Raw genomic sequence first — 26,011 nt, 5'->3', positions numbered from 1 at the left:
CCCGGTACAGAGCATGAGGCGTCCACAAGCACGGTGGGCCCACACCTGGGGCTGAGGGTGCGGCAGAAAGATGGACACAGCCCAGGCAGGGAGGTGGGGGGAGACCTGAGCCAGGGGCCCACCTGGGCCGTGTGCCTGGCGATGCCCCCAACGCGCCCCTTCCCCATCGTCCTGTTGGCAGCCTCCATCCCACTGGACCCTTCTGCCTGTTGTCCACGCACACCCTCCAGCTCCAGGTATACCACAGGCGCCTAATCAATGTCTGACTGCAGACATGGCATCCCTATTCACAGGTCACTGAGCACACGTTCAGTGGGCTGAGACTCGGCGGTCTCAGCCGAGGAGGAGGGGCCGTCAGGCTGCCCGGGCAGAGGGGCTCCAGGGCCTGCCCCAGTCAGCATGGGCGTGCGACGCCGCCTGGTGGCAGCCGGCAGGGAGGGCCCAGCTGTGGAACCCAGCAGCCCCCACCTGGCAGGGCGGTCGCTGCCAGGGACCCTGAGCCAGCCTCAGATCCTCCGAGGCTGTGCAGCACGAGGACCAGTGGGCAGCTCCGGATGTGGGCCCTGCAAGTCCACCGCTGGCCCAGCAGGATCAGTGCCGGGAGCAGCTGCCGCCCGCGGCCTGTCACCGTGTTTATTCAACTCCCCCTTTGCGTAGCCCTGTGAGGCCGGAGGCCGTGAGCCCTTTCTTGGCTTCCGTGGCATGAAAACGCTGGATTTGCCCAACACGGAAACACACTGCCTTCCCATCTTCCCATCTGATTCGTAGCTTCTCTGGGAACCCACCCAGGCTCCCTAGGCCCCCACTAAGCCTCCTTTGCTGACCTCCACCCTGAGACCCCCGCTCAGACCAGCAGAAGGCCCAGTGCCACATTCAGCCTGCAGGGCTGACACAGCTGCTGCAAACCTCCCTCCAGACCCAGTTACTGGTCCTGCAACTTGCAAGCTCCACGCTCTAAGCTCCTGGTCCCCCAAGCTCTCCAGCCCTGCAACCACATCTGTTCCGTGTGCTGGGCGGGCAGGGGCTGGGCATCCCTCAGCCTCTGGGCACCAGCTTCACACACCCACTCTCCAGGAGCCGCCAGGACCACCCCTGAACCTACCTTGCCCAAGCAGCCCGCCCAGGAGGGCGGGTGCAGGCAGCTGCAGGGCAGGCAGCAGAAAGCCTCAGCCTTTGTCAGGCCCAAAACATGCCGAGAGGAGTAACAGGCTCAGAGAAGGCTCAGGTCAGTGCCCACCCTCTTCTGTGTGGCTCTGAGGCACGGGGTCGGTCCCAGCCACCTTCCAAGTTCCCAGTCCGGCTGACAGCCTCAGGCCCTGTCCAGCCCATGCCCTGAGCCACCCAACACCCACTGCGGTCTCAGCAGACCTGTCCTCGCATGTGAAATCCCAGTACTGGACGCACCCCTGCTGCGGCCACCAGAGCCCAGGGTGCACCTGCTCTCGGAAGACCCAACCCCGTCAGGCACAGACAGGAGCCAGGAGAGGGTGAGGGTGGAGGTGGGGGCGATCTTTATTGTGGCGGTGGGTGGGAGGGGGGTTCCCACGCGAGCCCTGGTGCTATGGAGAGCCGGCCGTCCTCCAGGGGTGAGCTGGGGAGGCTTCTGCGGTTCTGGAGTCCCGGCGATGGCGCCAGTTCCCCAGCAAACCCCCTCCAGAGCTGCCCCCGGATGCACAGACAAGGAGGGGGCTTGGGAGTTACTTGAGGCTGTGACGGGGTCGCCCTCGGTGTGGGCACGTGAGTCCTCTGTGGCCAAGAGGTCAGAGTCGTCCCTGAGGCTGAGTCAAACACAGACCCGTGGCCTTCATAAAATTAAACATAAAAGCGCAAAAATGGTGCAACCAGACAGCGTTGGCTTCAGACAGGCGGGACATGGGGCCCCTCGTGTGACCTGTGACCTTCCACAAAGGGCAGGGACCTGGCACTGACTCCGGCCAGTGGAGAAGGCTGCGCCGCCCACCCGGCCATGACTCAGACCCAGAGGCTGAAAGCCACAGACGGGGCCGCAGTGCAGCAGCTCCCGGGCTCTCGTGAAACACTTCAGAAGGAAAAAACCTAAGGAACAGAATCCTGAATGGAGAAAACCCAACTTTTTTAAAAAAGAAGAAAGTGTATGATGGGAATCTACGGGGTGGGTTTTCTTTAAGAGGTGAGAACTTGGAATCTTGCAAGCACTGGGAGTGGACTCCGGTGGCGGCGCAGACGCGGAGCAGGGAGCGTCCTTGGGCCACCTGTGGACAGGGAGGGGCGCTCAGACTGGACCCACATCCCAGCGACCCACAGGCGGGACCCAGGAGCCCACACCTGGCTAGGAGATCCCGCCCACCACACCTGGCTCAGGAGATCCCGCCCACCACACCTGGCTCAGGAGTTCCCGCCCACCACACCTGGCTCAGGAGTTCCCGCCCACCACACCTGGCTCAGGAGTTCCCGCCCACCACACCTGGCTCAGGAGATCCCGCCCACCACACCTGGCTCAGGAGATCCCGCCCACCGCACCTGGCTCAGGAGTTCCCGCCCACCGCACCTGCCTCAGGAGATCCCGCCCACCGCACCTGCCTCAGGAGATCCCGCCCACCGCACCTGGCTCAGGAGTTCCCGCCCACCGCACCTGGCTCAGGAGGAGTTCCTCTGGCGGACGTTCTTGCCTTTGTCGTTCTGGTGCTGCCCGCTGCTCTTCCTGGGGCACGAGGGGCCGGGTGAGAGGGTGTCCCCCACAAATCACCCTCTCCAAGTCACCCCTGCCCACCCCAGCCCCCAGGACCCCCAAATACTGAAGCCCAGGGGCTCTGCCTTTGTGTTTTAAAGGCCTGGGGCAGCAGGCCGCTCCTTGGGACCCCCGACCCCCGCAGCTGGAACTTACAGGGGTGCAGAGCCGGCGTCGTCATCTGAAGAAGGACCGCCGCCATGAAAAAGAGGACGAGAGGACAGCCTGTCAGCGCTGGCCCCACTCAGGCCCCGAGCAGGGGCATCTGTGCTGCTAGCTCTGCCCTCAGTGACCCCCAGGGGTGGCTCGGGGCAGCTCATCAGCCCCGGCCACGTGCATCTTCTGAGTGCTGTGGGGAAAGGCAGCCCTCCCCACCTGCGGGTGTGCTCCCCATGGTGAGCTGTCCCCACGGCCTCGTGGGCCTCACCCCTGCCCCACAGCGTTTTCCAGGAGCTGCCATCACAGGCCCCACACAGGCCTCGCCCCGGCACATGCAGCCCGTGGGGCAGAAGAGCCCCGCGAGGAGGCAGGCAAGGGCTGCCGGAGCACAGCATGGCTGACCTCAGGTTCCCGAGCCCGATCATGCAGAGCAGCAAGGGCCGGCTGACCACGGAGGACACCGGCTTGCAGCCAAGTGAGGGGGAGGGAAGGGCCGGGTGAGGCTGTGGGGTGGAGGTGCCGCCTCCTCCTCCCGGGGTCCCGCTGCCCACTGAGCCGCAGCTGCCCGGGGCTGGACCCTCCATCCCACACTTTCTTTCGGGGTCCCATCAACTCCCTGCCTGGGGCTCCTCAGTTCCAAGCTCTGGGTCAGCGGTGGGGCTGGCGGGGACGGACCAGGAGTGGCCCTGGGCCACCCCGAGAGCAGGGCGTGTGGGCAGGAGGGCAGACGGCTCACCATCCAGGACGTCCTCGGGCTTCCGGCGCTTCTCGTAGATGAAGATGATGGTGACCAGCACCAGCACCTCAGCCACGATGCCCAGGAAGGGCCAGAGGGCGGCCAGGTGGCTGCGCACGCGGAGCGTGATGACGGCCTGGTCAGAGCCCTCGGAGCTGTTGCCGTTGCACCGGTACTGGCCGGGGTCGGCCTCCATGTTCAGGTTCTCAATGTGTAGCTCTGACCGGCCCTGCAAGGAACTCACGAAGAACCTGCTCTCGGAGCCGTTCATGAGGGCCTAGGGGACCAAAGACAGGGGCTGAGTCCAGGACCCCCAGTCTAGGCCCCTCACCCAGTCCTGAGGGCTGAGTCCGGGACCCCCAGCCTCCTTGGCTTCTCACCTTGTCCCCAGAGTCAGTGATCTTGTACCAGGCCCAGTCGGTGACGGGTGGCACGGACTCTGACTTGCAGACCAGCACGGCCGTCTCCCCCTCGTTGATGTGTTCTGACGACTTCACAGCCTTCACTCTGGGAGGCCCTGACAGGAGGGTGAGAGAGAGGAGCCTGGAACCGCAGGCCCGCCCCCCTCCCCAGCCTCCCGCAGGAGGGCTGTTCCCCTCCAGGGAGCAGGGGGCCAGGGCTCTGGGATGTGCCGGGTACCTCAGGCCAACAACTTCTCCCGACAGTCGGTGGTGCCTGGTACCCCTGGCTGCAGGACTCACCGTGGAGCTGGATGTTGGCCGTGCCCATGGGCTCCGGGAGGAAGACGCAGGAGTACTCTCCCCACTGGTCGTCCGAGTCCACCCTGCAACCACAGCAGGCGGGTGAGCCGCGTACCGGCTCTGCAGGACGCCTCCAAGGACCCAGGGTTCTCCAGGGGCCCAACCACGGCACAGTGAAAAAGCAAAACTGTCCCAGTCAAGTCTGAACCTCAAAAGAACTCCTGGGGTCCCCGTGCGGCCCCAAGGACAGAGCCAGGCTGGCAAGACCCCACGGGTGAGAGAACCAACCAACAGACCCCCTCTCCCCGACCGATGAACCCCACACCTCTGGTCCCTGCTCTGCACCCCACACCCTGTGACCGTCTTCCCAGTCAGCCTGAAAACAAAAGGCTCTGTGCTCCCAGGGCCGTCCCAGCCCCAGTTATGACAAAGCTCCGGCCATGACAGGGTCTGGGGTCCGAGCAGGGCATGCCTTAGTGTGGTGCCCTGTTGTGCCAGGAGCACAGAGCCTGGGAGGCCGGCACACGTGCCCGGGACCCGGCAGTGTGGCGCCCTTTCGTGCCCGGAACCTAGTGAGGAGCAAGCAATGGGGACTCCTGTCAGGGCTGCTGGAGCCCCCTGCCTCACAAGGACGCCCCTCAGACCCCTCCCTGGGGTTTCCCTCTAGGGGTCTGCGCTGAGCTGGTCCCTAACTTCCGCCTGGATCGAGCCTGCCGACTGGTCTTTTGTTCTCATGGACCACAGGCCGTTGGCGGCAAGAGGGCCGTGAGAAGGGGCAGGTGGCGGCACCGCGTGGTCAGGCACTCACTTGAACTCCGTTTTCTGGCCGGGCAGCGCGTCCTCCTCCAGCACCACGCCCCCCTTCAGCCAGCGGTGCCCGGTGACCTCTGTGGCGCTGTCATTCATGTAGCAGGTGAGGAGTATCTTGGAGCCAAGGTCTTCTACGGTAGTGAAGACTGTGCCGGCTGCAAGGCCCGGCGAGACGCAGTCAGCAGAGTGGAGGAGCACGGCCCGCGCTGCCTGCCTGACCCCCAGGAACCTGCAGCTCCTCCCCGGGAAGGACTGGTCTTCATCCCAAAAATACACCATGGCCATTACACCCCGAGGACCGGAGGCCCAAGGGGAACTTCTGGCCACGCCTCCGGGAAGGGAAGAGCCCAGCGCCTGCTGAGGAGGCCCCTTCGGAAAGGGAAGAGCCCAGCGCCTGCTGAGGAGGCCCCTTCGGGAAGGGAGAGCCCAGCGCCTGCTGAGGAGGCCCCTTCGGGAAGGCACCCTTCGCTGGCAGCTGGCGGGCCCTGGGCTAAGGCGCTGGGAACCCAGAGGCCCCGCCTGGCGATGTTCCTGCCCAGAGACACACGAGGCTGGGACCGGGGTGTGGGGACAGACAAGGCACCCACCCACGTCCCTGAGCAGGGACCAGGGCATCAAGCTCTTGTAGCAGCCCCAGCACAAACTGGAAATTCTTTTCTAAAAACGTAGCCAGCTGGGCGCGGTGGCTCACGCCTGTAATCCCAGCCCAGCACTTTGGGAGGCCAAGGTGGGCAGATCACAAGGTCAAGAGTTTAAGACCAGCCTGGTGGCCGGGCGCGGAGGCTCAGGCCTGTAATCCCAGCACTTTGGGAGGCCAAGGAGGGTGGATCTCGAGGTCGGGAGATCGAGACCATCCTGGCTAACACGGTGAAACCCCGTCTCTTCTAAAAATACAAAAAATTAGCTGGGCATGTTGGCTCATGCCTGTAATCCCAGCTACTCAGGTGGCTGAGGCAGGAGAATCGCTTGAACCCGGGAGGCGGAAGTTGCAGTGAGCCGAGATCATGCCACCGCACTCCACCTGGGAACAGCAAGACTCCATCTCCAGAAAAAAAAAAAAATAGCCACAGCACCCCCTGGCCAAGGCTCCCGTGCCCTTCTCTAGGAGGCACTCACGTGGCCCCACATCCCCCCAGCCCCAGGCTGACGGCACTCCAGCAGTGCTGGGAGCACCCCGGTTCTTCTGCCAATCCCCAACCAAGCAAATCTCTTGGTTCCTGGTTAGTTTACAACATTCCCGCTAGGAACTGAAATTTGAAAATCCCTTAGAACGAGACGCTGCGAAGGACACAGAAGGTTCTGAGACCTGCAAGCCTGGGCTGAGCTTGGAGGGCCCCTCAGGCTTGCAGTATGGACGCTCAGGGAGGGAGCCGGGCAGGCGCCCGGGGAAGCAGGAACGACGGAACGGACGGCACGAGGGTCGAGGGGAGGACGAGGACCCACCTGCTGGAGGGCAGAGCCCTGCCCGCCCCGAGCCAGGCCGCCCAGCGCTGGTGGTCAGGCGGCGAGCCCACCCCCTTCAGGTCCGGGCCCCTCCGTCCAGGCGGTGGGCCCAACGGGGCACAGCGGGACGGAGAGGGGAGGAGGCGTCTGGGTTCTACTGAGCAGGAGCCGGGAGGCGAGCGGCACAGGAGGGAAACTGAGGGAGGCGGGGAGGGAGGTGCCCGCCACTCACGTTCCAGGACTAGCACGACTGCCTGGGCGCGGACCCACTTGACCCTGGGCGCCCGGGTCAGGTGGTTGCGATCCGGGTCGTTGCTGGCCCGGCACTCGTAAGTGCCCGTGTCCTCCTCCGCGAGCGTGTCGATGGAGATGGTGCTGGCCGCGTGCTGGTGGTAGGTGGCGTGGATATGGACGCGGTCCAGCCGGGCGCCGTCCCAGAGCTGGGAGCAGGTGTCGTTGGGACCCTGCCCTTCAAACCACCACTGGATCTCGGGCACCGGGCTGCCCACGGCCTCGCAGTGCAGCTCCACACTGCCCCCCACCCACCTCTGCTGGGACAGCGGCGCCTGGACAAAGCCGGCTGTGGGGAGAGCGCGCGTGGGGTCTTGTTAGTGCCTGGGGGACTTGGAAGGGCAGCTCCTGGGGAAGGCCTCGCCCACAGGACTCCCAGCCAGGGCTGGTGGAGAAGCCACTTCCTTTCAGCTTGTGGGAGAGTGATGGGGCCCGGCTGGAAAGAGCATGGCATGGGAAAGACCGTGGGCGTCCCGTCCACTGCTACCTCACGGCAGCCACGGCGGCTTCTGAGGGCACAACTGTGGGACCACACGTGGTTTCAAAACACAAAACACATGAAACTGGGCAGAAGAGCCAGGAGTCCTGAGCCCCGAGGGCTGCCCAGAGCTCAGGTCCCAAGCGCAGCGTCCTCTGCCTTCTGCCCGATACCCTGACCCCAGAGACCCGGGTGAGCTGCTGAGAAAAACCAACCCCAAAGCCCAAAGGGGCAGGCGGCCTCTGTCCAGAAGCCCCTAGCCCGGCTCCGTTAGGACAGCCCATGGGTGGAAAGCTCGTGTCCTCAGCAATCTCTGAGGGCGGCGACCCAGAGAGAGGCGGATTTGGGAAGCTGGGAGCCAGGCAGGGCCTCAGGGCCTCTCACCTCCAGCCACACGCCTCCCCTTCCTTGGAAATGCAAGGGAAGGCCCCCAGAGCTGCCAAGGAGCACAGCAGAATCCACACAGAACCTCACACTGTGCCTAGCACTCGCCTGCCAGGAACAGCCCAGCCCAGGGGGAAGCATGGGGAGTGCCTCCTCCGGCCAGGACCTTGCAGCCCTCCCCACAGCACCTTCTGAGGTCAGACTCCCCAGGCACCGCTACAACACACACACACACAAGGACACACGTCTGCAAACACACACAACACGTACACACGTGCACATGCGTGCGCACGGCTCCGAGGCTGCGTGGCAGTGCACAGGTCACGGCCCCCAAGGCCACGGGGACAGGAATGTTCACGTCTGAGCACCTCAGGTGAGCTCTGGGCAGGCGCGGTTGACAAGTTTTGGCAGCAAGTTTTGGCAGCGCCATTTTCTTTCTCTTTGAACCCCTGACCTCGTGATCCACCCTCTTGGGCCTCCCAAAGTGCTGGGATTACAGGCGTGAGCCACCGCGCCTGGCTGGCAGTGCCATTTTCACAAAGGGATCTCCTCCTGGTAACCTACATTTCTTGGGAGTTAAGATTTCCCAGACTGCAACACTGGCAGCTATGTGCAGAGCTGGGCGAGGTGAGTCAGGGCAGGAAGCACAGCCAGAGACTGCCCAGCTGGCAAGCTCCTTCCTGCCCCGCAGCAGCCCCTCTCCTCATCCTCCAGCCCCGCAGGGCTGTGCTCCACATCCTCCTCACCCAGGGGTGCTAGGAGAGGGCTGGCCCCTGACTCACCACACCCCCCCTCCAGGCAGGGCAGGGCACACAGGAAAGAGAGGAGGACCAGGTGGGGCCGGCAGCCAAGCTGCCTCCACCCACCTTTCCAGGAGTCCCGGGCTCCCAGGCGCCATCTGCACCGGTCCCGGTGCTCCCGCTGGGTCCGCCAGCTTCTCAGCGGGCAGCATCGCTCCCAAAGGGACCAAAAGGCTTTGGACGGAACAACCCTGTGTCCCTCCGGATGCTGATGATGCTGGTGTCTGTGTATTGACATGTCACTGGGGGGGGGCGTCCGGAAGAGAAAGCCTCCACAGAGGCTCCTCGGGGACAATGCAGAGCCCCCCCACCCCACGGACACCCCATCTCGCCCGCCTCACCAGGAGCCTCCACCCAGGAGCACCAGGAGGAGGGACGGCGCCTGACCCTCGGCCACAGCCCCAGAAAGGTTAGAATTCGATTCTGGCCACGTGAGCCGTAACCCATGTTCTCAAGTAAAGTCACCTTCATCTAAAAACAGCCTCCGCCTCCTTGCCCAGGGCTCAGGGCCAGGCAGGCCGCGTGGTACTTGTACACAAGCAGCCCCGCAGAATAAGGCTGCCCGCCCCCACCTGCCCTCCTCCCCACCCACCCCAGTGCTCAGACAGCAGCCAGCGAGAACAGCTCTGGGAAGCGGCCTCGGGCACCTCCCCCACCCACGCCCACCGGCCGCAGCCAGGCACTCCCACTCCACTCATCCGAGGCTCGGGGTGAAGCCCTCCACCCTCGGGACCCAGCTAGCACTCCCCGGCCCTCCGGTCCCTGACAAGCCCACAGGAGACGTGGACGGCCAACCTTGGGCACTCACCCCACCCGGCCATGCCCCACCAACCCGCAGACGCCCCTGAAGCAAGTTTCAGGAGAGGCAAACACAGTCACGAATTCACAGAGCAAACAGCAGTGTCCACCCCACACGGGACAAGGCTGTGTTGCCCAGACCTTGTGGTCTTCACGAGTCAGTCCCCAGCAAAAGTGGGGTTTGTTAAAAGCACAGACAGGCTCCACGGACGTGGACCCACTTCTCACCACACACACACGCACACAGACCCACTTCTCACCACACACACACACGCACACACACGGCTACACGGCTGCACGGCAGCTCTGCCAGCACTGCAGACTCCACCTGCTTCCCAGGCTGCAGGCAGCTCTGGCCAGTAAGCCCCAGGCTAAGCTTTCTGCTGAGAAGAAACCCTTCTCAGTCTCCTGCACAAAAGGAACAAAACTGTGAACCACCCTACCCAGCAGGGAGAGACCAAAGGTCTTTCACCCACTTGGCTGTCCAAATTAGCTCAATGTGGGAACCTCGTGCTGTGCTTGAAACCCAGTCAAGCCTGGCTGGGTTTCCACAGGGTTTCCTGTGGAAACAGAGGCTGTTTCCACAGGGCTGGGGGGGCGGCTTATCTTCCGCGCTCACCTCACCCATGGGCTCCTATCTGTGTCTCCCCAGAGAGCTGGCCGCAGTGCTGGGGCCAGGCCCTTACCCAGGAGACATTCGATAAAGGGCCACTTTGGTTACCAGGAAGACGAAATCTCAGACGTAGGTCAGGAGTTAGCTGGCAAAGCCTCTGGAAGAAGGAGCCCCCTCCCCAGCCTCTGCCCAAGGCCCCCTACGGCTCAATGCCCAGGACAGAGGCTCGAAGCCCTTGCTCTTGACCCTTCAGGAGCCCAGACCCTCCAGCTCTGCACCTTGTTCCCAACACGTCGGTCACGATAAATTTTTTTTTTGTTTTTTTTTGAGACGGAGTCTCGCTCTGTCGCCCAGGCTGGAGTGCAACGGCGCGATCTCGGCTCACTGCAAGCTCCGCCTCCCTGGTTCACGCCATTCTCCTGCCTCAGCCTCCCGAGTAGCTGGGACTACAGGCGCCCGCCACCACGCCCGGCTAATTTTTTGTATTTTTAGTAGAGACGGGGTTTCACCGTGTTAGCCAGGATGGTCTTGATCTCTTGACCTCGTGATCCGCCCGCCTCGGCCTCCCAAAGTGCTGGGATTACAGGTGTGAGCCACCATGCCCGACCTCTTTTTTTTTTTTTTTTAAAGACAGAGTCTCCCTGTTACCCAGGCTGGAGTGCAGTGGCACGATATCAGCTCACTGCAACCTTCACCTCCCGGGTTCAAGCGATTCTCTTGCCTCAGCTTCCTGAGTGGCTGGGATTACAGGCGTGCGCCAACACGCCCCGCTAATTTTTGTATTTTTAGTAGAGATGGGATTTCACCATGTTGGCCAGGCTGGTCTTGAACTCCTGACCTCAGGTGATCCACCCCCCTCAGCCTCCCAAAGTGCTGGGATTACAGGTGTGAGCCACCACGCCCGGCCTCACTATAAATCTTTAACCCAGAACCAAATGGGGGTCTCAACAAAGGAAGAAATTTTCTATGAAGCAAGAAAGGATGTCATGCTTTTCTCCCGGAAAAACACACCTCAATCCATTTCCCAAATGCGCTCTCCAAACCACGTTTGCCCACCCTCAACACACGGCCCTCGTAAGACAGCACTGGAAACCGAATGCGGGTCAGAGTCGGCTAAAAACGACTTTCTCACTATTTCCTGCGCTGAATCGGGTGGCCAGGGTCCCTCACTATGACCTTGGAACCTCGACTTCCCACAGGGCTGTTTCCTCGCCTGTAAAGGAGGAGGGGCGTTCAGAGACCCCCTCATTCTGGGTCCTGAAACCAGGCAGAATCAGAGGGAGATTCCGCCTTCCCTTCCACGCAGGGCCCCTCGAGGGAGCCTGCGAGGTCTTAAGAGTCTGGGAGAACACCCGGGGGCAGGTGCACGCCCTAGGCAAGACGCCAGGGCTAAATCCCGTGAAGAACGGTAATCCCTTCCCGATCCGGAGGGCTGACCCACTCAGAGCCTCCATGTGCTCTTGGAGGACAAAAGCCCCTTTTCCAGAAGAGAGCGCCAAGATGATCGCTCCAGGCGGCACGGGCCCTTGCGGGGGCCCCAGAGAGTCTCAGGAGAGGGTCTCTGACCCTAACACTCGCAGGCAGGGTGGACCCGTCTCCAGATTCCACGCCCAGGTCCTGCGGAGTCCAGCCCCAGCAGGACGGGTTGGGCAGGCAACAGCCAGCCCCTGACCCCTGGCTCCAGGCCAAAGGGGACGCTCACCCAGGCTTTGGGTCTCCCTTCTCCTGGCCGATGGGACCGGCGGGCGGGCCACCTCCAACCGCCTTCGCAGACGCCCTCACCCAGGAAGCAGGCGAGATCCTCAACCTCCGCCGGGAAACCCCCAACCCCAGGTGACCGAAAAGCAAGACGCCCACCTCCCCTGACTAAGACTGGCCTGGCCAGGACCCCGTGGCTCCCGCCTCCAAGCAGGGAGCTTCACGCCCACACACAGAGGCCGGAGCGCCCGGGGGAGCCCGGCAGGCCGCGCCGGGAGGGACCCCCAGTCCCCCCTCAAACCCTGGGACTTCACCCCCAAGCTCCATGCTGGCGCGGGCAGCCCCCGGGGCCGGCCTTTCGCACCCCAGGCCGCCCCGCGCCGAGGCCCCAGGCTCCCGTCGGCTTCGGGTCGGCACCGCGGCCTCGGCCCGCAGCCTCCATTCCCGGCCCCTGCAGGACCGCACCCCCGCCCCCTACCCGCTCCTCACCAGCCCCGGAGGCTCCGTGGGTGCCCAGCAGCGCGAATCCCAGCAGCACGAACAGCGCAGCCGCCATGATTCCTATTCCTCGCCGGTCCTACAACCTCCAACCGCCGCCGCCGCCGCCCGCGGCCGCTATAAAAAGCGGCGGAGGCGCGGACCGGGCGCGCGCACGCACGGCGTCATCTCGGGGGCGGGGCGAGCGCCGGGGCGCCGGTCGCCGCGCACACGCACGCATGTACGCGCCGGCTCCGGCAGGCTCACGCTACGGAAGCCGGGCGGCGGCGCACGTGACCCGGCGTTGCTAGGAAACGGGAGTGGGGCCTGCGGGGACGCGGCTGGAGCCTGCGCATTTCTTCCTTCCTGCTTGCAAAGTTGGAATGAGCGCAGAGCGGTGCGCCCGAGGGGGTTGAAGCGTTGAAAGTGTGTTACCCAGATTTTATCTGAGTTAAACACGGGCCGGCCGCTGTGGCTCACGTCTGTAATCCCAGAGCCTTGGGAGGTCGAGGCGGGAAGATCGCTTGAGCCCGGGAGCTCGAGACCAGACGCCGCAACATGGCGAGACCCACATTTCTGCCTTTAAAAATGTACATATGAACATATTAATAAATTAGGTGGGAGAAAGTGACCTCCTCCGCCCAAATAAAAATATTTAAAGGACACTTGAATCTGGATCTCAGAAAATGAATAATTTCTTAGTATAAACGTCCTGTGCACCATTTGGTTGGGACAAGTAAGTTCCTCTTCAGAAACTCAACTTCCAGGTCTAAAGTTGTCAATCAACCTTACCCCCTTCTTCTTTCCTCGCAGGTGGCGCGTTTACCCTATTTTTAAAAAGTTTTAAGTTTTAGCCAACCGGGATCAGCTCAGATTGTGGGCGTCCAACCCCAGCCAACAGGGGAGGGACAGAGGAACAGAAGCTCCCCTCCTTTGTCCCGTGTGCTCTGGAGACTGCATCCCACGCAGGCAGCCCCCTTCTGTACAAGTAAAGTGGTCTCGCTGAGAAATTTTCTAAGTGCTGGTTTCTCTTTGCGGGACCGGTTCGCCGCCCCCAAATATCCCATTTGGATCCCATTCTGTTTCAGGAGAGGCTGGCGGTTACCTTTCTTGGGGAGACGCGTCCGACTGCTTCATTGTGGGGGCCTCAGGAGCGGAGGATCGGGTCCCGCCCGAGGTGACGCGTAAACCCGGACTCTCAGCAACGCGGGTAGGAAGCACCCTTGAAGTTCCGCGGCGACCACGGTGAGAAAAGTCGCTATTGGGGCGACACAGGTGGGGGCGTCTCTTGGAGGTTGAATGTGTGTTGGAAGTTAAACTCGGAGTCGCAATGCAAGAGGACCGCAGACTAAGCCGAACGCGAAGGGCTAACTGGAAAGGGGCAGGAATGTGGCCACACTGGCGGGAAGAGCCCGTGGCGACGGGAGGGGGATGTGCAGAGTGGGTGGCAGGTGCCATCTCTGCAGATCAGGACCGGCGGGAAACTTGTTTACTGAGGCTCAGACGGGGAGGCCCAGAGGGTGAGGAAGTCAGGTTGGCCTTGGAAGGAGGAAACGAAGAACGAGGGCGCTGAACAAGCCAAACGTTTGAAGAGGAACTTGTTTTTGTATCTGACTGTGAATGAATGAGACGCGCCATATCTTTTTTTGGGGGTGTGTGTTGGAGTCTCGCTGTGTCACCCAGGCTGGAGTGCAGTGGCGCGATCTCGACTCTCTGCAACCTCCGCCTGCCAGGTTCAAGCGATTGCCCTGCCTCAGCCTCCTGAGTAGCTGGGACTACAGGTATGCGCCACCACGCCCGGCTAATTTTTGTACTTTTAGTAGAGACGGGGTTTCACCATGTTGGCCAGGCTGGTCTTGAACTCCTGACCTCAAGTGATCCGCCTGCCTCCACCTCCCAAAGTGATGGGATTACAGACGTGAGCCATCAAGCCAGCAAGAAGAGAACTCTTTTTTTCTTTTTCTTTTTTTTTTTTTTTTGAGACAGAGTGTCACTCTGTCGCCAGGCTGGAGTGCAGTGGTGTGATCTTGGCTCACTGCAACCTCCACCTGCCAGGTTCAAGCGATTGTCCTGCCTCAGCCTCCTGAGTAGCTGGGACTACAGGCACGCGCCACCACGCCCAGCTAATTTTTGTATTTTTAGTAGAGACGGGGTTTCACCATGTTGGCCAGGCTGGTCTTGATGTCTTGACCTCAGGTGATCCGCCCACCTCAGCCTCCCAAAGTGCTGGGATTACAGGCGTGAGCCACCACGCCCAGCCAAGAAAGAGAACTTTTAACTGCTGGGGGCAAAGAAATAAAATACAAAGAAGAGATTTTACAGCTCCTAGGCCGGGCGTGGTGGCTCAGGCCTGTAATCCCAGCACTTTGGGAGGCTAAGGCAGGCGGATCACCTGAGGTCAGGAGTTGGAGACCAGCCTGACCAACATGGAGAAACCCCATCTCTACTAAAAATACAGAATTAGCCGGGCGTGGTGGCAGGTGCCTATAATCCCAGCTACTAGGGAGGCTGAGGCAGGAGAATCGCTTGAACCTGGGAGGCGGAGGTTGCGGTGAGCCGAGATCGTGCCATTGCGCTCCAGCCTGGGGGACAAGAGTGATACTTCGTCTCAAAAAAAAAAAAAAGAAAAGAAATGGAATCCAACCACTTTGGGACCCAGATGGGATGGGCCTAGACTGCAATCCTGTCCACTCCCACTGCTGTTAATGTTTCAGGAACTGTGCCTTCGATCTCCACAGTCGGCTGAAACCAGCAGCCCAGGACAAGTGGACCAGCCAGCAAGACCCAGACCATCCAAACCGGCTGATCCTACGACAGGACCCAGATGCCAGTGAAAGTGACCACAGCCCTGCTCTAGTCACCTCGGGAGCTGACCAGTCTACGCACGGCCGAAGCTTGAGGAGACGCCAGCCCTGCTCTCGTCACCCCGGGAGCTGACCAGTCTACACACGGCCGAAGCTTCATCAAGGAAGTAAATGTAGTTAGAAATCTTAAGTCCAGTAATTTTCCTTGTCATCTTAATTGTTTTACTATTAACCTGTCGCTTTGCTCAACCCCCTGCTCTGGGCAAACATCTCTTGTCCATCCTAGGTACAAACATGCTACTCTTCCCTTTGTTCTTGCTGCTCTCGCTAGATTCATGTCAGAAGGAGGGATATGCGGAGAGTTTAATTTAACTAATTGTTGCCTAAAAACGATGACAATGAGGAGGACGTCATTAATTAATTGCGAGAATACGAGACTTAGCTCAGGTTCCAACACAAACCTGGAAACCGGAATGGTCTCCAGGTTCCCCCCGCCCCCCCCCCCCGTTGGTTTTCGTCCCTCGGGGGATTTAAAACCTTACTAGGAGTAGTTCTGGCCATACTGGGAGTCCGCCTCGTACTCTTGTCTCTTCCCCTCCTTGTCAAGAATATCGACAAAGCCAGAGACGCTCGTGTGGACAGGCCGAGTACCACCCAGCTCATCCCATAACTACGTGTCCACCCCTGCGAGGAAAAGAGCTACTTCCCCCTGTAGAACTAAATAAAAAATAGTGATGCTTTCTATTAAACCTTATTTATAAAAAGCATCAAGGGGGGAATAAAGCGGAAATTGAAGAAACGGAAAATACCTTTTTCGTATAAAGCTGACTCGCCCCAAAGCCAGCAACAGGCAAAGCCAGCAACAGGCAAAGCCCCCAGGCAAGGCCTTGAAAACACCATTTAAAAAGCCAGAACCCCAAGGAATGCCGCCCAGACGCCTCCCAGCACTGCACTCCCCCCGTGCAAAGATAAGAACCAGACTCCTCCTTCCGTTTCCCGCTCCCCGTAAAATACTCTGCGAGTTTTGTAAGCTCCTGTTCTTTCTCAATGCGGCCGCAAGCTCACAAGCTCGGCTGAGGTTACGAAACCTGTCACTGTACGATTAACTGCCTCTGTCCTGCGTCTGTAAACTCACTTTCCCGCACTGCAAGTTTCACGCCGCTGCACGCTTCAAAGTCAAGCCCTGTCTTTGTTCCACGCTCAGTCTTTTTTTTTTTTTTTTTTGGGACGGAGTCTCGCTCTGTCACCCAGGCTGGAGTGCCGTGGCGCGATCTCGGCTCACTGCAAGCTCCGCCTCCCGGGTTCATGCCATTCTCCTGCCTCAGCCTCTCTGAGTAGCTGGGACTACAGGTGCCCGCCACGACACCGGCTAATTTTTTGTATTTTTAGTAGAGACGGGGTTTCACCATGTTAGCCAGGATGGTCTCGATCTCCTGACCTCGTGATCTGCCCACCTCGGCCTCCCAAAGTGCTGGGATTACAGGTGTGAGCCACCGCGCCCGGCCCCACGCTCAGTCTTTGGATGCGAATCCAGTGAGCCGGTGGCCACCTTAATAAAATCCTCCTGTTGCCGGGTGTGGTGGTTCACGCCTGTAATCCTAGCACTTAGGGAGGCCGAGGTGAGTGACCACGAGGTCAGGAGATTGAGACCATCCTGGCCAACACTGGTGAAACCCCATCTCTACTAAAAGTACAAAAATCAGCTGGGTGTGGTGGCGGGCGCCTGTAGTCCCAGCTACTCGGGAGGCTGAGGCAGGAGAGTTGCTTGAACCCGGGAGGCGGAGCATGCAGCGAGCCTTGATCGCGCCACTGAACTCCAGCCTGGGTGACAGAGCAAGACTCCATCAGGAAGGAAGGGAGGGTGGGAGGGATATAGGAGCTCAGGAGAGCCCAGAGGGAAAGTAGGTACCACTTTCCCTCTGTAGGGATTTCCCTTCAAGTAGGATTGAAGGGAAATGCTCTCTAAACCCCTCATGAGGGAAATACTGTCAGAGCTTCATCAAGGAGCTCACTCGGGTCCCCAAGCTACGTGCAATGCAGCCTCGGAGTCTGTGGGTGTGGGGATAGAGACCCTCGGAGTCTGGGTGTGTGGGATAGAGACCCTCGGAGTCTGTGGGTGTGTGGGATAGAGACCCTCGGAGTCTGTGGGTGTGTGGGATAGAGACCCTCGGAGTCTGTGGGTGTGTGGGATAGAGACCCTCGGAGTCTGTGGGTGTGTGGGATAGAGACCCTCGGAGTCTGTGGGTGTGGGATAGAGACCCTCGGAGTCTGTGGGTGTGTGGGATAGAGACCCTCGGAGTCTGTGGGTGTGTGGGATAGAGACCCTCGGAGTCTGTGGGTGTGTGGGATAGAGACCCTCGGAGTCTGTGGGTGTGTGGGATAGAGACCCTCGGAGTCTGTGGGTGTGTGGGATAGAGACCCTCGGAGTCTGTGGGTGTGTGGGATAGAGACCCTCGGAGTCTGTGGGTGTGTGGGATAGAGACCCTCGGAGTCTGTGGGTGTGTGGGATAGAGACCCTCGGAGTCTGTGGGTGTGTGGGATAGAGACCCTCGGAGTCTGTGGGTGTGTGGGATAGAGACCCTCGGAGTCTGGGTGTGTGGGATAGAGACCCTCGGAGTCTGTGGGTGTGTGGGATAGAGACCCTCGGAGTCTGTGGGTGTGTGGGATAGAGACCCTCGGAGTCTGTGGGTGTGTGGGATAGAGACCCTCGGAGTCTGTGGGTGTGTGGGGATAGAGACCCTCGGAGTCTGTGGGTGTGTGGGATAGAGACCCTCGGAGTCTGTGGGTGTGTGGGATAGAGACCCTCGGAGTCTGTGGGTGTGTGGGATAGAGACCCTCGGAGTCTGTGGGTGTGTGGGATAGAGACCCTCGGAGTCTGTGGGTGTGTGGGATAGAGACCCTCGGAGTCTGTGGGTGTGTGGGATAGAGACCCTCGGAGTCTGTGGGTGTGTGGGATAGAGACCCTCGGAGTCTGTGGGTGTGTGGGATAGAGACCCTCGGAGTCTGTGGGTGTGTGGGATAGAGACCCTCGGAGTCTGGGTGTGTGGGGATAGAGACCCTCGGAGTCTGTGGGTGTGTGGGATAGAGACCCTCGGAGTCTGTGGGTGTGGGATAGAGACCCTCGGAGTCTGTGGGTGTGTGGGATAGAGACCCTCGGAGTCTGGGTGTGTGGGGATAGAGACCCTCGGAGTCTGTGGGTGTGTGGGATAGAGACCCTCGGAGTCTGTGGGTGTGGGATAGAGACCCTCGGAGTCTGTGGGTGTGTGGGATAGAGACCCTCGGAGTCTGTGGGTGTGTGGGATAGAGACCCTCGGAGTCTGTGGGTGTGTGGGATAGAGACCCTCGGAGTCTGTGGGTGTGTGGGATAGAGACCCTCGGAGTCTGTGGGTGTGTGGGATAGAGACCCTCGGAGTCTGTGGGTGTGTGGGATAGAGACCCTCGGAGTCTGTGGGTGTGTGGGATAGAGACCCTCGGAGTCTGTGGGTGTGTGGGATAGAGACCCTCGGAGTCTGTGGGTGTGTGGGATAGAGACCCTCGGAGTCTGGGTGTGTGGGATAGAGACCCTCGGAGTCTGTGGGTGTGTGGGATAGAGACCCTCGGAGTCTGTGGGTGTGTGGGATAGAGACCCTCGGAGTCTGTGGGTGTGTGGGATAGAGACCCTCGGAGTCTGGGTGTGTGGGATAGAGACCCTCGGAGTCTGTGGGTGTGTGGGATAGAGACCCTCGGAGTCTGTGGGTGTGTGGGATAGAGACCCTCGGAGTCTGTGGGTGTGTGGGATAGAGACCCTCGGAGTCTGTGGGTGTGTGGGATAGAGACCCTCGGAGTCTGTGGGTGTGTGGGATAGAGACCCTCGGAGTCTGTGGGTGTGTGGGATAGAGACCCTCGGAGTCTGTGGGTGTGTGGGATAGAGACCCTCGGAGTCTGTGGGTGTGTGGGATAGAGACCCTCGGAGTCTGTGGGTGTGTGGGATAGAGACCCTCGGAGTCTGTGGGTGTGTGGGATAGAGACCCTCGGAGTCTGTGGGTGTGTGGGATAGAGACCCTCGGAGTCTGTGGGTGTGTGGGATAGAGACCCTCGGAGTCTGTGGGTGTGTGGGATAGAGACCCTCGGAGTCTGTGGGTGTGTGGGATAGAGACCCTCGGAGTCTGTGGGTGTGTGGGATAGAGACCCTCGGAGTCTGTGGGTGTGTGGGATAGAGACCCTCGGAGTCTGTGGGTGTGTGGGATAGAGACCCTCGGAGTCTGTGGGTGTGTGGGATAGAGACCCTCGGAGTCTGGGTGTGTGGGATAGAGACCCTCGGAGTCTGTGGGTGTGTGGGATAGAGACCCTCGGAGTCTGTGGGTGTGTGGGATAGAGACCCTCGGAGTCTGTGGGTGTGTGGGATAGAGACCCTCGGAGTCTGGGTGTGTGGGATAGAGACCCTCGGAGTCTGTGGGTGTGTGGGGATAGAGACCCTCGGAGTCTGTGGGTGTGTGGGGATAGAGACCCTCGGAGTCTGTGGGTGTGTGGGATAGAGACCCTCGGAGTCTGTGGGTGTGTGGGATAGAGACCCTCGGAGTCTGTGGGTGTGTGGGATAGAGACCCTCGGAGTCTGTGGGTGTGTGGGATAGAGACCCTCGGAGTCTGTGGGTGTGTGGGATAGAGACCCTCGGAGTCTGTGGGTGTGTGGGATAGAGACCCTCGGAGTCTGGGTGTGTGGGATAGAGACCCTCGGAGTCTGTGGGTGTGTGGGGATAGAGACCCTCGGAGTCTGTGGGTGTGTGGGGATAGAGACCCTCGGAGTCTGTGGGTGTGTGGGGATAGAGACCCTCACTAGGCAAGTGTGGATGGTTGCATCGTGTGCAGAAAAGCTAATAAGCAAACCCTAAAGAGGCAACCTCCCGGGGAAGAAACCCAGGGTTGAGGCCATTCCAGGCTGGGCGCGGTGGCTCACGCCTGTAATCCCAGCACTTTGGGAGGCCGAGGCGGGCGGATCACGAGGTCAGGAGATCAAGACCCTCCTGGCTAACACGGTGAAACCCCGTCTCTACTAAAAATACAAAAAAAATTAGCCAGGTGTGGTGGGCACCTGTAGTCCCAGCTACTCGGGCGGCTGAGGTAGGAGAATGGCATCAACCCAGGAGGCAGAGCTTGCAGTGAGCTGAGATGGTCCCACTGCACTCCAGCCTGGGTGACAGAACAAGACTCCATCTCAAAAAAAAGAGGCAAACTCCCAGGGAAGAAACCCAGGGTTGAGGCCGTTCCAAAGTGTTTGGGTTGACTACACTGAAATGCCCCCAATAGCCCACCTCAAACATTTACTGGGAACAGTCAACCATCTCACCCACTGGGTAGAGGCCACCCCCTTCCCGAGCGCAACAGCCAGCAATGTAGTCAGAGGCCTGTGGGAACACGTCACACCCAGGTTTGCACTAATAGAGAACGTGAATTCGGACAAGGGGACCCCCTTCACTGCACACATCATTACGGGGCTAACCCCAGCACTAGGAATGAAATGGGAATATTTCCCTGGCATCCACCCTCATCAGGGAGGGTAGAAAGAAAGAATCAAACTCTAAAAACACCACCTAACCGAATTAATCTTGGAAACCTGGTTACCACGCACAGAATGCCTTCCCTTTGCCTTACTAAGAATCTGAACATGCCGGGCGTGGTGGTTCACGCCTGTAATCCCAGCACTTTAGGAGGCTGAGGCGGGTGGACTACCTGAGCTCAGGAGTTCCAGACCAGCCTGGGCAGCATGGTGAAACCCTGTCTCTACTAAAAATACAAAAAAATTAGCCGGGCGTCATGGCGCCCGCTTGTAATCCCGGCTACTTGGGAGGCTGAGGCAGGAGAATTGCTTGAACCTGGGAGGTGGAGGTTGCAGTGAGCCAAGATCACGCCCACCGCACTCCAGCCTGGGCGACAGAGCAAGACTCTGTTTCAAAAAAAAAAAAAGAATGCCAACTGCCCCTCGGAGATCTTGGCCCATCCCCTTATGAGATGCTCTATGGGCTACCTTATCTGACTTCCACTACTGACCTTCCTACATTTGAAACAAAAGATCAGTTTCTCAAAAACTATATGTGTGGTCTGTCTTCCACCCTTTCCTCTCTCCAGACCCAAGGCCTCCACCCCTCGAATTCCCAGTTCACAGACACCAGCCTGGGGATCACCTCCTTGTCAGAAGTTGGAAAGAGGAAAAACTCAGCCAACCTGGGAAGGACTTTATCGGGTGCTCCTGACCACCGAGACGACGGTCGGAAAGGGCCCCATCCCTGGAGGGATCTTGGACCTTCACTCCAGGATCAACGCCTTCCAAATTAACATTCAAAAAGGTTTAATCTGTCTCTTCCTTCTCCCTGTAGCCGCCCAAGGACGTCTTATTATCAATATAAGGTGATCACCGTTTCCCCAGCTAGTTTCGTTTGATGCCTGTCTGGTTCATATACCCCGTGAAGATACCCACAGCCAAAGACAGCCTCTTCCGAAGAAAATCCTTGACCCAGCCCTTGTAGTAGCCGGTACCCTGGGGCGCCATTCCCTGTTGAAATTCGCTCAGGATGGTGGCAGAAATATTAAAGGGAAACATTAGGGAAAGTTAGAGAAAAGTCACAAACCGGCCGGGCGCGGTGGCTCACGCCTGTAATCCCAGCACTTCGGTAGGCCGAGGCAGGAGGATCATGAGGTCAGGAGATCGAGACAATCCCGGCTAACACGGTGAAACCCCGTCTCTACTAAAAATACAAAAAATTAGCCGGGTGTGGTGGCGGGCACCTGTAATCTCAGCTACTCGGGAGGCTGAGGCAGGAGAATCGCTTGAACCTGGGAGGCGGAGGTTGCATGAGCCAAGATCACGCCATTGCACTCCAGCCTGGGCTACAAGAGTGAAACTCCGTTTCAAAAAAAAAAATAAATAAATGAAGCGCATCGTTACTTCGATCCCAGATAATACAGGCCCCGATGGGACCATCACGAAAGCCTGACAGGGCCTTACCGACCTAGCAAATGAATTAGCCATAAACTCTGGAATAGATGCCCCCTTGATGGGACTGATGGAAAGGTGCTTTGGAAAATGGAAGGGACTCATAACATCAATCTTTTTTTTGTTATTTTCTTCATTTTTATTTTTTTTTGAGACAGAGTCTCGTTCTGTTGCCCAGGCTGGAGTGCAATGGCGTGATCTCGGCTCACTGCAACCTCCGCCTCCCGGGTTCAAGCGATTCTCCCGCCTTGGCCTCCCAAGTAGCTGGGACTACACGCACCTGCCACCACGCCCGGCTAATTTTTTTGTATTTTTAGTAGGTGGGGTTTCACCATGTTGGCCAGGCTGGTCTCAAACTCCTGACCTTGTGATCCACCCGCCTTGGCCTCCCGAAGTGCTGGGATGACAGGCGTGAGCCACCGCGCCCGGGCTGACCTCAATCTTTACCTCCCTCGCAATTGCTACAGGAGGACTCATCCTGTGGGCTGCTGTGTCATACCTTGTATTCGCGGGTTAACCCAAAGACTCAGAAGCAGCTCTCACAAAAACCTCCCCTACCTCTCCTGCTCGGTACTCAGATAAGCTCTTGTTCCTAGACGATCAAGAACAACAACAAAGCCAAATCCTGTTAAAGAAATTTGAAGGCCGGGCGCGGTGGCTCATGCCTGTAATCCCAGCACTTTGGGAGGCCGAGGTGGGTGGATCACGAGGTCAGGAGTTCGAGACCATCCTGGCCAATGTGGTGAAACCCCATCTCTACCAAAATACAAAAATAAGCTGGGTGTGGTGGCATGTGCCTGTAATCCCAGCTACTCAGGAGGCTGAGACATGAGAATCGCTTGAACCCAGGAGGTGGAGGTTGCAGTAAGCTGAGATTGCGCCAATGCACTCCAGCCTGGGCAACAGAGCGAGACTCCGTCTCAAAAAAAAAAAAAGAAAACTAGGCCGGGCGCGGTGGCTCACACCTGTCATCCCAGCACTTTGGGAGGCCGAGGTGGGCGGATCACGAGGTCAGGAGATCGAGACCATCCTGGCCAACACGGTGAAACCCCCCATCTCTACTAAAAATACAAAAAATTAGCCGGGCGTGGCGGTGGGCGCCTGTAGTCCCAGCTACTCGGGAGGCTGAGGCAGGAGAATGGCGTGAACCCGGGAGGCCGAGCTTGCAGTGAGCCGAGATGGCGCCACTGCACTCCAGCCTGGGCGACAGAGCGAGACTCTGTCTCAAAAAAAATAAATAAATAAATTTGAAGAGGAAGAAGTATAAAACAGAAAAGGAGTAAATTGTTGAGACAACCAAATTCCTCTTACAAAATTCAACTTCCAGGTCATAAGTTGTCAATCAACCCCACCCCCTTCTTCCCCCCAGCCCTCCTTTTCTCCCAAATCTCTCCTTTACCCTATTTGGAGACAGTTTTAAGTCTTAGCCAACCGGGATGAGCTTAGATGTGGGCATCCAGCCCCAGCCAGTGGGGGAACAGAAGCTCCTTCCTTCCTTCGTCCCGTGAGCTCCGGGGCAGCCCCGTTCTGTAGAGTAAAGTTGTCTCGCTGGGAAATAGGTTTCTAAGGGCTGGTTTCTCTTTGCGGGACTCAGCACTTATTTCTAACAATTTGGACACAGTTATACAAATAAAATGGTTGCTTTTGGGAGGCTGAGGTGGGCGGATCAGGAGATCAGGAGTTTTGAGACCAGCCTGGTGAAACCCCGTCTCTACTAAAAATACAAAAATTAGCCGGGGGTGGTGGCGGGCGCCTGTAATCCCAGGAGGCGGCGGTTGCAGTGAGCCCAGATCGCGCCACTGCACTCCAGCCTGGGCGACAGAGCGAGACTCTGTCTCAAAAACAAACAAACAAAAACAGAGAATGAATGGACAGACACAGCATGGCCCATCCACGCAATGGGACACGACTCAGCCGTGAACAGGAGCGAGGCTCGGACGCAGCCCACGGCGCGGATGCACCTTGAGGAAGTCGCACTCAGTGAGAGACGCCAGACACAGAAGGACACACACTGTGTGATCCCATGTCTATGAAATGTCCAGGACAGGCCCATCCACAGAGACAGGGAGGGGACGTGTGGGTGCTGGGGGGCTGAGGAGGGGATGGGGCGCGGTGACTCACACCTGTAATCCTAGCACTTTCGGAGGCGGAGGTGGGCGGATCACCTGAGGCTGGGAGTTCGAGACCAGCCTGACCAACATGGCGAAACCCCGTCTCTACTAAAAATTCAAAATTAGCCGGGCCTGGTGGCGGGCTCCTGTAGTCCCAGCTACTTAAGAGGCTGAGGCAGGAGAATCCTTTGAACCTGGGAGATGGAGGTTGCAGTGAGCCAAGATCGCACCACTGCACTCCATCCTGAGGAACAAGAGCAAAACTCCGTCTCTAAATAAATAAATAAATAAATAGGGTGATGTGCGTAACCGAGGGGCCAGCACACGGTGGGCAGGGGCAGAAAACCCCATCCAGGGCGAAGGCTGGGCCCAGCCAGGGTGGGAAGATGCTGGGGGCCGAGGGCCTGAACGGGGCTGAGGGCTTCACTCTGGGAGACCCCCTCTTCCCACTCTGGGAGACCCCCTCTCGGGGATGGCTTCGGATCAGGGGACTTGGAGCCTCAGAACCACCGGGTGCCAAAGAGCTCCCACCTGGGGGGCCACAGGCTTGGAAAGTCCTCATGGGGGCGGGGGGGGGGGGGTCTGAAGCTACGTGCAGAACGAGGACACAGACGCGGATGAGGCCCAGCAGGGCCAGCTGGCTTCAAAGCCCCTCCAGGGTTGTAAACAACCACAGGGCCTGGCCCAATTCCTGCCCCCTCTGCAGCCCTCCCCTGGCAAGGCCCCAATCTGGCCTGAGGTCAGTTCTCCTGGGAACTTGGTCTTTGTTTACAAAATAAAGCCTGTGGCCGCCTTCAACACCCTGTTTCCTGGTCCCTTCCCTGGAAAGCCTTCCCTGACCCTCAGGCAGAGCCAGGGACCCCCGTGCCCCCCACCCAAAACCCCCGAGCCTGCTCTGCTCAGTTCTGGCCCCAGAAGCAAGAAGATCCCAGTCCTGTTTTATCTCCCAAGGAGAGGGTCTTCAGGACCACCCCCCTGTAGGGCCTCATTTAGCAAATAAAAATACCCAGTTAATTTAAATTTCAGAGTTTCTTTTCTTTTCTTTTATTTTTTTTGAGGCAGAGTCTCGCTCTGTCACCCAGGCTGGATGATCTCGGCTCACTGCAAGCTCCGCCTCCTGGGTTCAAGCGATTTTCCTTCCTCAGCCTTCCGAGTAGCTGGGACTACAGGCGCCTGCCACCACGCCGGGCTAATTCTTTGTATTTTTAGTAGAGACAGGGTTTCACCGTGTTAGCCAGGATGGTCTCGATCTCCCGACCTCGTGATCCGCCCGCCTCGGCCTCCCAAAGTGCTGGTATTACAGGCGTGAGCCACTGCGCCCGGCCTATTTTATTTTATTTGGAGACACAGTCTCACTCTGTCGCCCAGGCTGGAGTGCAGTGGTGTGATCTCGGCTCACTGCAACCTCTGCCTCCCGGGTTCACGCCATTCTCCTGCCTCAGCCTCCCGAGTAGCTGGGACTACAGGCGCCCGCCACCACGCCCGGCTAATTTTTTTGTATTTTTAGTAGAGATGGGATTTCACCGTGTTGGCCAGGATGGTCTCGATCTCCTGACCTCGTGATCCCCCCACCTCGGCCTCCCAAAGTGCTGGGATGACAGGCGTGAGAGACCGCGCCTGACCTTGGCATCGTGATTCTTCAAACCTAAATCCTCCAGCGTGTGACTTCTGAGATACGAGAGAGAAACCATCAAATTCAAGAAGGGGCCGGGCGTGGTGGCTCACACCTGTAATCCCAGCACTTTGGGAGGCCGAGGTGGGGCGGATTACTTAAGGTGAGGAGTTGAGACCAGCCTGGCCAACATGGTGAAACCCTGTCTCTACTAAAAATACAAAAATTAGCCAGGTGCGGTGGTGCGTGCCTGTAATCCTAGATACTTGGAAGGCTGAGGCAGGAGAATCGCTTGAACCTGGGAGGCGGAGGTTGCAGTCAGCTGCACCACTGCACTCCAGCCTGGGCAACAGAGTGAGACTCCATCTCAAAAAAAAGAAAAAAGGGCCAGGCACAGTGGCTCATGCCTGTAATCCCAGAAC

At 59.1% G+C, this 26,011-nt stretch overlaps 1 protein-coding gene and 1 long non-coding RNA gene across 2 annotated transcripts; one reads left to right on the top strand and one right to left on the bottom strand.

The window, feature by feature from the left end:
• Window positions 1-1,488: 1,488 nt before the first annotated feature.
• Window positions 1,489-12,394, bottom strand: BSG (basigin). The gene is made up of 8 exons (XM_016934482.4): window positions 12,108-12,394; window positions 5,112-5,268; window positions 4,304-4,386; window positions 3,983-4,119; window positions 3,603-3,879; window positions 2,864-2,888; window positions 2,612-2,680; window positions 1,489-2,231 (listed from the first exon to the last, which is right to left on the bottom strand). The coding sequence occupies exons 1-7, from the start codon at window positions 12,172-12,174 to the stop codon at window positions 2,617-2,619; spliced, it is 810 nt and encodes a 269-aa protein (XP_016789971.1). The 5' UTR covers window positions 12,175-12,394; the 3' UTR covers window positions 1,489-2,231; window positions 2,612-2,616.
• A 73-nt stretch (window positions 12,395-12,467) lies between these two features.
• Window positions 12,468-21,298, top strand: LOC107969631 (uncharacterized). Its single transcript, XR_001711567.4, has 4 exons — window positions 12,468-12,831; window positions 13,184-13,340; window positions 14,834-15,066; window positions 21,002-21,298. It is a non-coding gene; the product is annotated as an uncharacterized LOC107969631 (long non-coding RNA).
• The last annotated feature ends 4,713 nt before the right edge of the window (window positions 21,299-26,011 follow it).

The sequence above is a fragment of the Pan troglodytes genome, chromosome 20 (genome assembly GCF_028858775.2).
Source record: "Pan troglodytes isolate AG18354 chromosome 20, NHGRI_mPanTro3-v2.0_pri, whole genome shotgun sequence".
Taxonomy (NCBI): Eukaryota; Metazoa; Chordata; class Mammalia; order Primates; family Hominidae; genus Pan; species Pan troglodytes.
Note: the sequence above shows the minus strand (reverse complement) of the source record. Positions and strands in the feature narration are given on the sequence as shown.

Coding starts and splice junctions, on each gene's coding strand:
- BSG (XM_016934482.4), bottom strand. CDS start 12,174: ATGGCGGCTGCGCTGTTCGTGCTGCTGGGATTCGCGCTGCTGGGCACC. Junction 4,387..5,111: donor GGCCAGAAAACGGAGTTCAA/GTGAGTGCCTGA, acceptor CTGTGGTTGCAG/GGTGGACTCGGACGACCAGT. Junction 4,120..4,303: donor GGCCAACATCCAGCTCCACG/GTGAGTCCTGCA, acceptor CCCTCCTGTCAG/GGCCTCCCAGAGTGAAGGCT.